At 40.2% G+C, this 13157-nt stretch overlaps 1 protein-coding gene and 1 long non-coding RNA gene across 2 annotated transcripts; one reads left to right on the top strand and one right to left on the bottom strand.

The window, feature by feature from the left end:
* Positions 1–787: 787 nt before the first annotated feature.
* Positions 788–1857, bottom strand: LOC146699459 (uncharacterized). Its single transcript, XR_014922833.1, has 2 exons — positions 1671–1857; positions 788–1561 (listed from the first exon to the last, which is right to left on the bottom strand). It is a non-coding gene; the product is annotated as an uncharacterized LOC146699459 (long non-coding RNA).
* Positions 1858–3848: 1991 nt separating this feature from the next.
* On the top strand, positions 3849–12954 carry LOC146699458 (uncharacterized). The gene is made up of 5 exons (XM_085472395.1): positions 3849–3943; positions 8143–8502; positions 9030–9299; positions 11834–11887; positions 12014–12954. Exons 1-5 carry the CDS (start codon positions 3850–3852, stop codon positions 12109–12111), a joined length of 876 nt encoding a protein of 291 aa, XP_085328521.1. The 5' UTR covers position 3849; the 3' UTR covers positions 12112–12954.
* The last annotated feature ends 203 nt before the right edge of the window (positions 12955–13157 follow it).

The following is a 13157-nucleotide window of genomic DNA, read 5'->3' as shown; positions in this document are numbered from 1 at the left end:
TCTCCTCCATCGTACCTCTGATACAGAAGGACTGCTTCATGACAGAAACAATGAAACGTCTGTAAATCGTTGAACAGTGTGGGAACATTTCTGAGAATCTGAAACAACAATGCAATGAAAGAAAATTAATAGAGAAGTAGAAAAAACAGTCTCTCTTTGTGTGTGCACTGCTAAGTACAAACATGCCGGGGACTTTTTTGTGCAAATCGTTGAGTAGAAATGTGCCAGAAACAGGAAACACAGAGAAACCATCAGCTTACAGTAAAAAAAAACTCGCCTGGCTGTGACAACTGATACAAGATGCATCCTTGTGTACATCCTCTAATGGGAACGTCCTCCTCCTCCCTCTGTTTCATCACAGTACCAGTAAACACGAGAACCAAAAACACGAGTCCTGCAGGTGGGAGGAGTCACCAGAGGTGTGGACTCGAGTCACATGACTTGGACTCGAGTCAGGCTCGAGTCATTAATTTTATGACTTTAGACTTGACTTGAAAAAATGTTCTAAGACTTGTGACTTGACTTGGACTTTTACACCAATGACTTGGGACTTGAATTGGACTTGAACCGGTTTACTTGAAAAGACTTGATATTTTACCCCAAATATAAAATTTAACACGCATATTATATAGAGATTGAAAATGTGACGTCATTCACGGGTAGAACCGCAAAGGATTCTGGGAACTCGTGGCAAGCGGTACTAGCGCACGCAGGCTTTCAATAGTTGGGTTGCGGTCACGTGGTTCTGATGACGTGCGGAGGCAGCGCGATTTTTGAGTGGAGGGCGGAAGTAAACATGGAGGACACTGTGGAGAGTCAGGAGAGCAGCTATTGTGCAACTTTAGACCCCGTTTCTCGGGAGAGATATAAACAGATAGTTAAAAAATATATCGGACGTGATCCGTATTCTTTGAAAATGTCCGAATACACCACAGAAGTAAAGGATTTGCCTACTATCGAGGCTGTGGATATCACCAACTACTTGGTCCTCCAGACTTCTTACTACACTAGGCAGCAAATGAAAGCTTTCAAGAGTCTGGAGGCGTACAATTTTTTGTCAGCGGGTGGGTCCACAACCTTGGAACAAAACGTCTCCGTGATGGATACAGTTTGGTGTTTGCAAGGGTGAGTGTTTGTTCTTATATTGCTTTATCTTAAACACGCTAACAGTTAGCGGTAGCGGCTTTAACGTCAACAAACATGCCACATCCTTAGGACTTCGTTAGAGTGACAGTTGTTTGTTTCAAGGTAAACCATTCTCAGAGGTCTAACGAGACACCTCTGAAGACTTGGGTAATTGCAAAGGAGGATGGAGAAGTGATTGCAGCTCATTGCAATTGTATGGCAGGGTTAGTAGCCTAATTAAGTAGGCTCAAATCCGGGCTCTCAGCCGTCTGTTGCATATCCAAAATCGCCTCTGCACATCGATGCTGTTCTGCCTTAAGCTTCATTCTTTTCTCTCGTTTGAGAACTGATTCCGATCTGGGTTTTCGTTCGTAGCCGAGATTGACCGTCGGAGCCCAGTCCTCCGACTCTTCGTCATCCAAAGCACTTGGGCAGCCTATAGTCCCAATCAAGTCAATATTAGACTACTAACTTAAAAGCACTAAGTAAACGAGAATTTAACGACAACCTAATGCTAATAAGTTCGTTTGCAAACATAACATTACCTCTGACGAAGTGGTCGCTGCAGACACGGGCATTGGCAGACTCTGCTCCTCCCGACTGTAAACGTAAATTTAAAATCCATTTTTTCCTACGTTTTTCGGTTAGAATTTTCCATTTTTCTCCTCTTCGTTGGGCTATTTTTGGTACCCTAAAATACCGTTTATCAGTTTCTCGGGTCGACCTACTGGAACATCCGTAAACACAACAGGACATAGGCATTTTGCGTACTGTCTGTCTGTGATTTTGCGCTTATCTTTTTCACTTCCGACCGCCAGTCAAATTTCGCGCTTTACGTCGACGTCACGTCTACGTCAAATGAAACCTAGCTATTGAAATCAGTCACACAGCGATAAAAAGAAACACAAAAATGTCAAGAAGCTGTTGTATTATTAACTGCAATAGCCGGTCGCATGACAGCCACGGGAAGCCGACGGGTAAAGAGATCGGTTGTTATCGGATTACGTCGTTGAAGAGAAATTGTTCGAGCCATGTTTCCGAAGTAACAAAGAGGCGACGGATGGCCTGGATTGCAGCCATTCAAAGACCAAATATAACGTCCCAGAACCCTCCAGCTCACAGGTTAGTCTGCTCCAAGCATTTACACAAAGGTCAGTCTGCTGTTGTAGTTAATGCGTCATTTTCATAACATAATTGGTGATATAGGTTACAAGCAAGTCTGGCGCTGAACAGAAATTGTCGCGCTATGCTCCTTTGTTTATTGTGCATAAATAGTGAATTGTCCTGACACAATATTGCGTTTCGCTTCTGTTATTATGGTACATTGACAAAAACATATACTTTTATTCACAGGATAAAACAGTTGTTTTGTATCACTAATTGTCCAGTACGATTACAGCATACAGTATTATTGTCACTGCTACATTTCTGTGATGAACCAGAAATTATTTCTACTACTAATTAATTACCGTTGAGCTCAAAGGTCCTATTAATAAACGGTTAACGAATGTGTATTTATGAAGACGATTTGTGAGACTGGTAAACTTATGATACGTACGATGGTCTTTCGTTCTACACGGTGCATTTCAAGGTCCTGTACCCATCCGTCGGTAAACTGTACCTGGGCTTGTTGCAGTGACCGGAAGTTACTAAACTTCATGAGTGTATGCACTCACTCCAAGAACCGTATGATTATAAATATGCATATAAATATGCTACGATGAGATAGCTGACTTCATCTAACTAGCAAATGTTGTCCAGGCTACGTTGGTGATGCAGTTTTTTTAATGTGTGTGATATTTTTGTCATGCGATTTTAAAGCTGGTCCTACAACCGCATCCAAGAATAACATGCAGCTTATCTCAGAACTGTCGGTGAAAATTATTCTTGGAGCTAGGTTTAATTGAGCTGCATTTTAAAGAGGTGCAATTTCACAATTTGTGTATATTTTCTAAGTTCACTATTTTGTCATGTGTTGAGAAAAACACAGATTTAAAAATTACATGGTCTAATATTTACATTTAGCATAACTGCAACATGCTTTTTTTCGTTTTTTTAATGACTCGAAAGGACTTGAAATTCAAAATTTCAGACTTGTGACTTTACTCGGACTTTTACACCAGTGACTTGAGACTCGACTCTGACTTGCCTGACATTACTTGAGACTTACTTGAGACTTGAGGATAAAGACTTGAGACTTACTTGAGACTTGCAAAACAATGACTTGGTCCCACCTCTGGGAGTCACAGCTCTGAGACACCAGGTACACTTTCCAACATTTTACTCTTTAAAACTGAACCTACAAACATATACAGTGGAGTCAGTCCCAAAGTGTGCAGCCAACAGGTGCAGACTGTCAGTGGATCTAGTCCTGTGCATCAGACTGACCCTTTACACCAACATGGTTGAGACATTCTAACAACACTCAGAGGAAAAGTGAAGTTTGACGTTGTAAAATTTTCATGACACCAAATAAACGTGTAAAAGGCTGAAAAAGGCTCATCGTGAAACTCACTGGACCCTGATGAGAGATGATTTCATCAACATGTTGGGCAGCAACCTCCTGCTGCAAAACTCGTTTTGCTTTGTTTTGTACCCCACACAGATTCGTTATGCTGGGAGGAAGTGACCCCCCCCCCCACACACACACACCCCACCCTGGAGTATTTAATCTGCGCGCTCTCGCAGTAGGAAATCTTTATCCTGTGGTTTCAGTCAGGAAACATGTCAAGCGCTGTTTCGTGTGAGCGCCATCGTAGCTTGAATTTGTCAAAGTGGGGGAGGACATCATGGATTATTCTCTGCTTTGTGGTCTCAGGTACATGTTTGTTTTATTTTGTTAAATTTTGTGTTATTTTTGTGATGAGGATCCTGAACCGTCTCTTGAAATATTCATAAACGTATTTCTGATTTGGTTTCTGGCAATGTGACATTTCAGTTGCTTCTGTGTTGTTATTAATTTAAGAAGCTGCGAGCATTTCAGTGTTAAACCTCAAAGATACTGGCAGAAATGTGACCCTTCACAATAAAAGTCTGTCCTGAATGGAGACATCTTAGCTCGTCATGAATAAAGAGAATAATTTGGATCATGGACTCTAACATCTAGAGTCTGGCATATGTTTTTTATGATCTTTCCCTCTGCAGTGAGGGGCAGAACTAATTTTCAGCCAAACTGAAAGTTAACCCATTTTTTCTAACTTTATTTATTATTCACATAAAAAGCTTGTAGTGAATGAATCTATGTGACTTCTTAGCTTGCTCTTTTTTTAGATTTAGAGCTCATTCTCTGAATCTTTCTCTGCATTCGTTTCAGAATGGAACTCTTTAAAAAAATATATTTTTAAGGAGCTGCAAAGATTTTACCTTAGTTGACCCATTTCCTCTCTGAAGATGTCGATGACTAGCTACAAGGTAACACAAAGTACTGAGGTTACCTCTTCCTGTGGTTTAAACAGACAGATGTAAAATCTCTGCAGGTGCCAACCAGCTGAAACATGTAATAGTTTCTCGGGAACTGATAAAGTAAACCTTAACAACAACAATTCACAAATTAAAATGCAATCATGCTGGAATCGTTTAGTTTTGTTGGTACAGACATGGTGCTTATCATCAATGAGTGGCTGAAGCCTGTATGACCACAGTCTCAAAACCTTAACAAATGTGTGGACAGTTCTAAACTGTTACATGTTCAATGTTAAAGGTAACTGTAACATAAATGCTGTGTCAGATACTGAATTGCCTCCTAAAACAATCAGAATCCCAGCTGTTAGCAAACATGCAGGGATACACTCATTCATTCTGTCTAAGCTAACAGCTAATGTTAAAAGACAAACTCAAAAGTTGTCATTTTAAGCCACATAAACACGTCAGCTTTTATCTATTATATTTACCTGTATGTAAAAAAGGAAGTGCCGCTGGGATCAAATCTCTTTGACCAGCAAAGGTAGCAGCAAGCTTAAAGACAAGATACTAGAGACTGTTAAATTCAATGATAGATATAAGCTCCAGATCAGATCCTTCTGCAAAGTACATTACATTAAAAAATATGAAATTCAATTCAAATTTATTTACACAGCGCCAAATCACAACAACAGTCGCCTCAATGTGCTTTATATTGTACAGTAGAGCCTACAATAATACATACAGAGAAAAACCCAACGAGCAAGCACTTTGGCGACAGTGGGAAGGAAAAACTCCCTTTTAACAGGAAGAAACCTCCGGCAGAGTCAGGCTCAGGGAGGGGCGGGGCCATCTGCTGCCAGTGTGCTGACCTAGCAGCAGTCCCGAACATAACGATTTCCAAACAGCCAGAAATGTTAAAAAGCAACTGTTTGGGGGAGTGTAGCTGAGACTGTTTCACAGGTACACATGTGCCGCACTGTTTCTTGTGAGCAGTCTGTGATGATAATCCACTCAATTCATGAAAAATGAAGAGACTTTTAATTAAAGACAGAAAGGCATGAACACTGAATGACGAGATAAACCACCATAACATATCACAGGGTTAAAAGAAACAAGTTCAAGAAAAGCTTGTCATCCATCCATATTCTCAAGTTCTTGTATACTTGTACACCCTTTGGTATCAGATGTAAAACTGCTAAGTCAGCACAGTGCTGTAGATGAGATTTCGAGTACACCATAAATGTTTTCGCTTTGTGAGCGTTTACGTTTGTGAGTGATATTCAGTCTGAAGCTCTGCCCGCAGCACAGAGGGAGCGCGTGCATAAATATCAGTATCATCAGCATAGAGGTGTGTTTCTGCTTCGGTGTGTTTTTCGGAAAAACACAGCTTGCTCAGATCAGATGAGATTAGAAAGTTTCACTTGTGCAGCTGTGATGGGAATTACACACATTCAGCATTTCAGTGAACTTCCTGACTGACTGCCAGCAGTTTAAATTCTAATGAGCTACAAATCTGTTAAAAGACTCATTGAAAGACCAAGCACTGGTCTCTCATAGAGAGCAAAGACACAAATGCAATGTAAGGAAAAAACGGAGCTTGGTGTTTATATCAAAGCACAACCAGTAGGACGCTGAGAACCACGAGAAATATGCATCATTATCTTTGTTTAGATTGTGAGGCAAACGCAGCCCAGCCCTAACACAAGAGTGTTGGTGCATATTAAGAGGTTAACCACTCCTATAACTGTAAGAGGATGAAAGCTAATGTTTCTCACTGAAACATTTAGCAAGAAGAGTTGTTGTTCCAAACTGCTTTTGATGCCGGTCCCAGACTTAAACTTCAGTTATGCACAAAGACATAAAGGAGAGTGCTGTACCAGCATCACGGTCTCTTCAGTTAGAATATGAAAAGTAACTTGTTGTTTATGTTTATGCTGATTGGTTGTTTTTGTCACTTTCAACAGTTTTTGCGCTTGAATTTGGCTGTTGGGAAATGTTGGTGTACACTGTACATATTTTTGGGGGAAGTGAAAATAGAAGCAAGTAACGATGCAGATCCACTAAAAATAACGTCTTCCCAAAGTTCTTCTTTCAGGGATTTTTAAAGAAAATTCCTCTGTGTCACTTCTTGTTTAAGTTCTTGAAGCGTGACCAGCAGGCGACCCTCACGACTGTTCTGGTTTCTACTTTACCTTCATTCATCTGCAGGAAAACTTTTATGCAATGTCACCTCTTCTTCTCACCATCAATACAGACTAAATGTTTATATCAGTAAAGAATTTTAAAGATAAAACAGCCTCCTCTGTTCTCATTACATACATGATGTCATTTGGAATGAGTCTGCCTGTCATGTGTTTGTACTGTATTTAATAATTTGCAGGTATCAGCGTTGTCTTTTGTCCTGTATTTCTACTCTCACTCAACCAGTTGCAGCCAGAAGTTTCTTCCTGTTAAAAGGAAGTTTTTCCTTCCTGCGGTCACCAAGTGCTTGTTTATAGGGGGTTGTTGCTGATATTTAGTTCTAATTACATACAATATAAAACACGTCGAGGTAACTGTTGTTGTGATTTGGAGTTAATGGATGAAATTGAAAGTTCCACTAAGAAGGTTGCTGTTGTTAAAGGATGTGTTTTAAACCAAACCATAATGTTTCCTGCGACCTGGATTTGCTTCTAGGATTTTCCGTGTTTCTGTTTTGGATTCCTTCATGTCTTGCTTCAGTCATCTCCTCTTGTCTTTGATGCGTTAGTATTCTTGTCGATCTAACTTCTCCTTATTTTCTGTTTTACTTTGAAATTTGTTCATATTTTCATGCCTTGCATTAGTTTTCCTTGTGTTTCTGATTTTCTTGATTAGTTTCACCTGCCTTTCTCTCCTGTGTCTAACACCTCCTCCAATCTTTCCTGCATGGTCAACACGTCTTCTATGCTCCTCAGTTGTGCTCCTCATGCCTGCTTGGATTTGATCTTTTGGACTTTGCTAGTGTTTTGTCTTCTGCATCAGCCTCAATAAAAGGGCAGCTACTCCTCCTTGTGCATTTGGGTCCCTGAAACAACAGTGGCCCTCGAGTGGCTCACTAAACAGAAACTTAAAATGTGGAAAAACCCAGTACTGTAAGTTTTGTCCCTGACTCCGTTTAAAGCTGACCCTTCCTTATTATAACCTTTGCATCCAGTAACTGCAGAGAAACAGTTTTAAAACATTCCCTCATGAGTCACATACTTACTGTAAAGCCTGTGAATTTCAGCCGCACTAGTTTATCAGACACGGAGGTATGAAACTTGGGTAGAAGGCTGCACTCCAGCTTTCCCATGACCACAAGACAGAAGTGGTTCTTCGTATGAAGCTACACATTGGTTGGTAAAATAGCCCAGTGATGACCACAGCCACAAATAATAAAACAGTGTGGTCTTTGGTTTGTGTGTCTGTGCTGCTGTCAGTGTATTCACAACCAATCACAGGTTTAAAGAGGAAGAGGGCATTTCTGTGTCACACTGCTCTTGGACATGACATCACAACTTCCTGTTTTTTAAAGCATGTTGTAAACACTGTTTTTAACGGTGCTATATCAATAAAGTTGTTTTTGACAGTTCATGTTTACTGGCTGTCTTTCAGGTGCTTTCTCTTTGGTCACTGTTCACCAGCCTGCTGTGCTCTCTGCAGCTCTGGGTCAGGATATCATCATGCCCTGTGAGCTCCGGCTGCAAGATGAGAAGCTCCTGTCCCAGCCCATCCTCTACTGGTGGAAATTAAATGAGATGGCTGCTGATTTCATACGGTTGATCCCCTCACAGACCCCGAACAATAGCCGTGCAACCCTTCTGGACAATAACGGGATGTCAACAAACAAGTCAATGATTCTGAAAAGTGTGCAGTGGGCTGACAGCGGGAAGTACCGGTGCAAGCTCTCGCTTCACACAGAGAGGAATGGAAATTTTAGGCAGAAGGGGGACACAACTTCCCTTGTGGTTTACGGTAAATACAAGGCAGAAGATTTGTTGTTTTTTTGTTTATTGCTTCACATGGGCGACCAAACGTAGTCACATTTCACAGTATTCACATCTACTGACTCTTGTTCTGCAGAGTTTGGCTGACAGAGAGGAGGTTTAAGGTTAAAGGTCAGGGGTTAGATTACATTAGACCGTGTCAGGAGGACAGAACAGCCCTCTGTGGCACGTGCACGTGAACAGTTTCCTCTGCAGACCTACAGAGCAGTCTGCAGAAAAGCTGTGAAATATTTGCTCTGAGTATGGAGGTAAAAAACACAGAAAGAAAAACAACGAGGGAAAGGCGACCTGTGTAAAAAGATTCACATGAAAGAGGAATTAAACTAGAGCTGACATCCTGTTTGATATTCTGTTTGAAAAAGAACTTTTAATTAGTGAATACATTTATTATTTATGTTAAATACTTCTGGTTCCAGTGATTAAACCCGAACTTCTGAAAGAATTTTGTAAAAATATGTGTCTATGACCGTGCTGTACGTGTGTCTCTTGTTTCAGGCGCCACGGTCTTTAATGTCACCAAACACGCTCCCTGCATGCTAGGCTGTGAGGTCAGCGTGACGCGGGATGCTGGATTTTCTTTGCACATTTTTCACAACGGCCGTCGACTCCAAAATGTTACCTCAGCTCCAGGAGACGCCGACGCCGCTCTGCCGTACGTCACTCTCTCTGAGACCGTACCTCTGTGGTCGCGTGGGAAATACGAGTGCCAGCTGCACCTGAGGGATGACGTGATTACAAAGAGCATCTTCCACAGCAACCTGTCTGGTAATCAATTCAATTCAATTTTATTTATACAGCACCAAATCACAACACTGCTGCTAACGGCCATCTGCTGCAACCAGCTGGGGTGAGAGAAGGAAGACAGGACAAAAGACATGCTGTGGAAGAGAGACAGAGATTAATGACAAGAGTGATTCAGTGCAGAGAGGTCTGTGAACACATAGTGATTGAGAAGGGTGACTGAAACTCTTCAAATAAGCCTCTGCAGATGATCTGTTAGCTGTTTGACAACTACTCTTTCAAGGATGTTTGATATGAAAGGAAGGTTGGAGATTGGCCTATAATTAGCTAAGACTGCTGGGTCTAGAGATGCTTTTTGAGTAAAGGTTTAACTACAGCCAGCTTGAAGGCCTTCTGGTACATAGCTGATCATTAGAGATAGGTTGATCATATTTAAGATCAAAGAATTAATTAATGGCAGGACTTCTTTGAGCAGTTTTGTAGGAATGGGGTCTAAAAGACACGTTGATGGTTTGGAGGAAGTAATTATTGAAGTTAACTCAGAAAGATCACTTGGAGAAAAAGAGTCTAAGGGCATTGAAGATGATAACAGTGGGTGGATTATATTCTTAAACTTAGTTACAGCGCTTTCAGAAAGACATCTACTGTGATAAAGTCTACTCTCCACTGCTGTGTAATCAATTATTGTAAATGTAAATGTTATCAGGAAATGATCAGACAGGAGAGGGTTTTCAGGAAACACTGTTAAATGTTCAGTTTCTATGCCATATGTTAAAACAAGGTCTAGAGTGTGATTAAAGTGGTGGGTGGGTTCTTTTACATTTTGAGAGAAACCAATTGAGTCTAATAACAGATTAAATGCCATGTTGAGGCTGTCATTCTTAGCATCTACATGGATGTTAAAATCACCCACAATAATTATTTTATCTGAGCTCAGAACTAAATTAGATATAAAGTCTGAGAAATCAGACAGAAACTCTGTGTAAGGCCCAGGTGGACGATAGATGATAACAAGTAAGACTGGTTTCTGAGTTTCACAGCTGGGGTGGACGAGGCGAAGCATCAGGCTTTCAAATGAATTAAAAGTCTGTCTTGGTCTTTCATTAATTGATAGGCTGGTGTGAAAAATTGCTGCCACACCTCCCCCTCGGCCTGTGCTTCGAGATTTCTGGTAGTTAGAATGACTCAGGGGTGTTGATTCATTTAAACTAACATAATCATCCTGCTGCAACCAGGTTTCTGTAAGGCAGAGTAAATCGATTTGTTGATCAATTATTAAGTCATGTACTAACAGAGACTTGGAGGAGAGAGACCTAATATTTAATAATCCACATTTCACTGTTTTACTCTTTGGTTCAGATGTGGATACTGTATTGTTCTTTCTTTGTGATTGTTTATGTTTAAGTTGTTTGTTTCTGGTTTTAGTTTGTTTTTGTCTTTTTGGAAGCTGACACAGTCTCTATGGAGATGGGTTTTTGAGAGGGTAGCAGGAGGAGAGAAGCTGCAGAGAGGCGTGTAAGACTGCAACTCTGCTTCCTGGTCCCAACTCTGGATACTCATATTTTGGGGGGTTTAATAAATTTGTCCATATTTCTAGAAATGAGAGCTTTTAGTGACCTCCGATTGAGTCAATCATCAGATTAATCATCGTCCTCCTGAGAGGAATCAATGACACTGCAGATTTTGAACAGTAAAAATTAAGCTTTACAGAAATTTTTTTAACAGGAAATAAGAAAAATCCTGAATTTCTGTGTGAGATTTTCTTTGCACGACTCTGTTCGCTTATGCTTCTTTAAAAGATGAGCTAAAATGTTTTTTAGGGGCACAGCAGCTGTGTGTCTGAAATCTGGACTTTATACTTTCTACAGTTTATTAAAGTTTTTGGTATTTCTTACTTTAATTTAAATTGTGAATTTAGTGATATATCATGTTATATTGTTGTAGTTAAGATGACTTCGTTGAATGAACATGAGCTAATAATTCCTTAATGATGTGATTGTCGTGCTTTTTCCGACGGCACAGCAGGTCGTCTGCTTTTATTTTATTTTGGTGTAGCTTTTCTTATAAATTTGACATTTTTTCTCATATAGTCACAAGTTTTCTTTTCATAAACTGGCCATTAAATCTTTGTAGATTTACTAAATGTTTTTCAGAAACTATTACTTTTACCTTATGGTAAATTTAGCAAGTTTTTGAACCCCTTTGCTCAACCTCTTCAGTGGTTATGTAAGTAAAGTGTCTAAAGACTAGGAAAGAAGTAACTACAGGTATGTTTTAGCATGCTTACCTAAACGACTAGCCTGACTGACTCACTTCGCCATCTTGTGGTACAACGTTGATATTACACAAAAGTACAGCCTGGCTCTCTAACAACTTCAGGCGCTGTCTCTTCAACACAGTACAGATTTTTTTGGACATAAAGTCCATGAAAGGTCTTTCTTTCTTTCTCCCTATGTTGACGTTCACTCTGAGGGGTTTAAACCGATTTCATGTACAATGTGTATCTTTGAAGAGGAAACCTGTTTAATCGTGAAAGGTTTTTTTCTCATTGGTTTCAGAAGTTGGAGAAGGTGATAAAAATGAGTCCACTACATGTTCATCAGCGCGTCATGGTGAGTTTGTCGTTTAAGCTTCTAGAAATATGCTCTTACTGGAAAAAGGACTCCAACACTGCACTCGTGTGTTATTGATAATGGGATCAAACTTCACACAAAGGGTTTTGTGCGTTTTGATTTCAGGCGTGTACCCAGAGCCGTGGTTCTTGTACGTGGCCCTCCTCCTGGTGCCTGTCACCGTCCTCATAGGCCTGTTGAGCGCCATGCTGATGTGCAGATGACTTTATCAGCATCTGGCTGGAATGGAGAGGCGGAGATGCAGCTGTGGAGATCCAGTCTGCCCGGAAATAATCAGAAATATTTAGTAAAGGTTTATCAGTGATAAAAGGCTGCAAATATTTATCAGTTTCCTCATCACTCAACTTTTAGAAACACATCAAGGTAACAAAAGACATTAAAGTGGTAACTATCGAGGGAACGAACTACAAAAACAAACAAAAAACGCTGCAAAATTTAACTGAAATGTTCACCACCAGGGGGCTCCACCCTGTTTTTTTCCCCTTTGCCAAGCCGCCATTGTAAATGAGGGTTTACTGTTAAAGAGCTGCCTTTAAGTAAAGGTTCAACTAACTCACCACACTATTCTTTCACAAAAACTGATATTACAGTACATCAGTAAGTAAAACTGACTCATGTCAAACGTTTCACAGATAAAAATCTCAAAGTGCTTCACAATAAAACACCAGAAATAAAAGTATTAGATGTCAAAGTCAGCCAGGACAGCCCAGCCATGTTTTTACCTCGAGATAATATCTGTTTGAGACACTATGCTGACATAGAGACACAGCGGCTACTTCGTTAAATTCTACTAACAGCTTCAGTTCATTATAAACGCAGAGTTTTTACAATAAGCACCTTAAAGCGCACGTTTCTGTTTCTTAGACGCTCCTGGTTTGTATTAGCGTGTTGTACCTTAAAAGCTTAACCAGGGACAACATCTACCTATCAGCTATGGCTCTAACTCCTACATACATGGGATCTTTATTAATGTAATAATGTTTACATGCATTACTAATGGAATGAATTATTAATCTAACTATAATATGTGAATAAACCGTGATTCTTACAGGTCTTTGTTTGTCTTTTGTGCATTTTATTTTGAAAGGTTTTGCTGTTGTGGATCTTTGTGAAACTTTGTTCTGGTTCCTCTTTCATCAGAAATGTGTTTTGTTTTGTTAGCTGTCACTTCCTGGCTCCTCAGAGGTATAAAACCATCGTTACGATTACACTCAGAGTTTTTTCTTTATGAACTGAAACATTTCTTGTA

The sequence above is a fragment of the Copadichromis virginalis genome, linkage group LG11, assembly GCF_057382275.1.
Source record: "Copadichromis virginalis isolate Kocher_CV1m ecotype Utaka linkage group LG11, C_Virginalis_male_GT1.1, whole genome shotgun sequence".
Lineage (NCBI taxonomy): Eukaryota > Metazoa > Chordata > Actinopteri > Cichliformes > Cichlidae > Copadichromis > Copadichromis virginalis.
The sequence above is the reverse complement of the archived record's forward strand: the minus strand, read 5'-3'. Positions and strand labels throughout refer to the sequence as shown.

Bases quoted from the DNA above. Each gene is read 5' to 3' on its own strand.
- LOC146699458 (XM_085472395.1), top strand. From the start codon at position 3,850: ATGTCAAGCGCTGTTTCGTGTGAGCGCCATCGTAGCTTGAATTTGTCA. The intron at 3,944-8,142 runs GTACATGTTTGT...GCTGTCTTTCAG, and splicing joins TCTCTGCTTTGTGGTCTCAG to GTGCTTTCTCTTTGGTCACT. The intron at 11,888-12,013 runs GTGAGTTTGTCG...TTTTGATTTCAG, and splicing joins ATGTTCATCAGCGCGTCATG to GCGTGTACCCAGAGCCGTGG.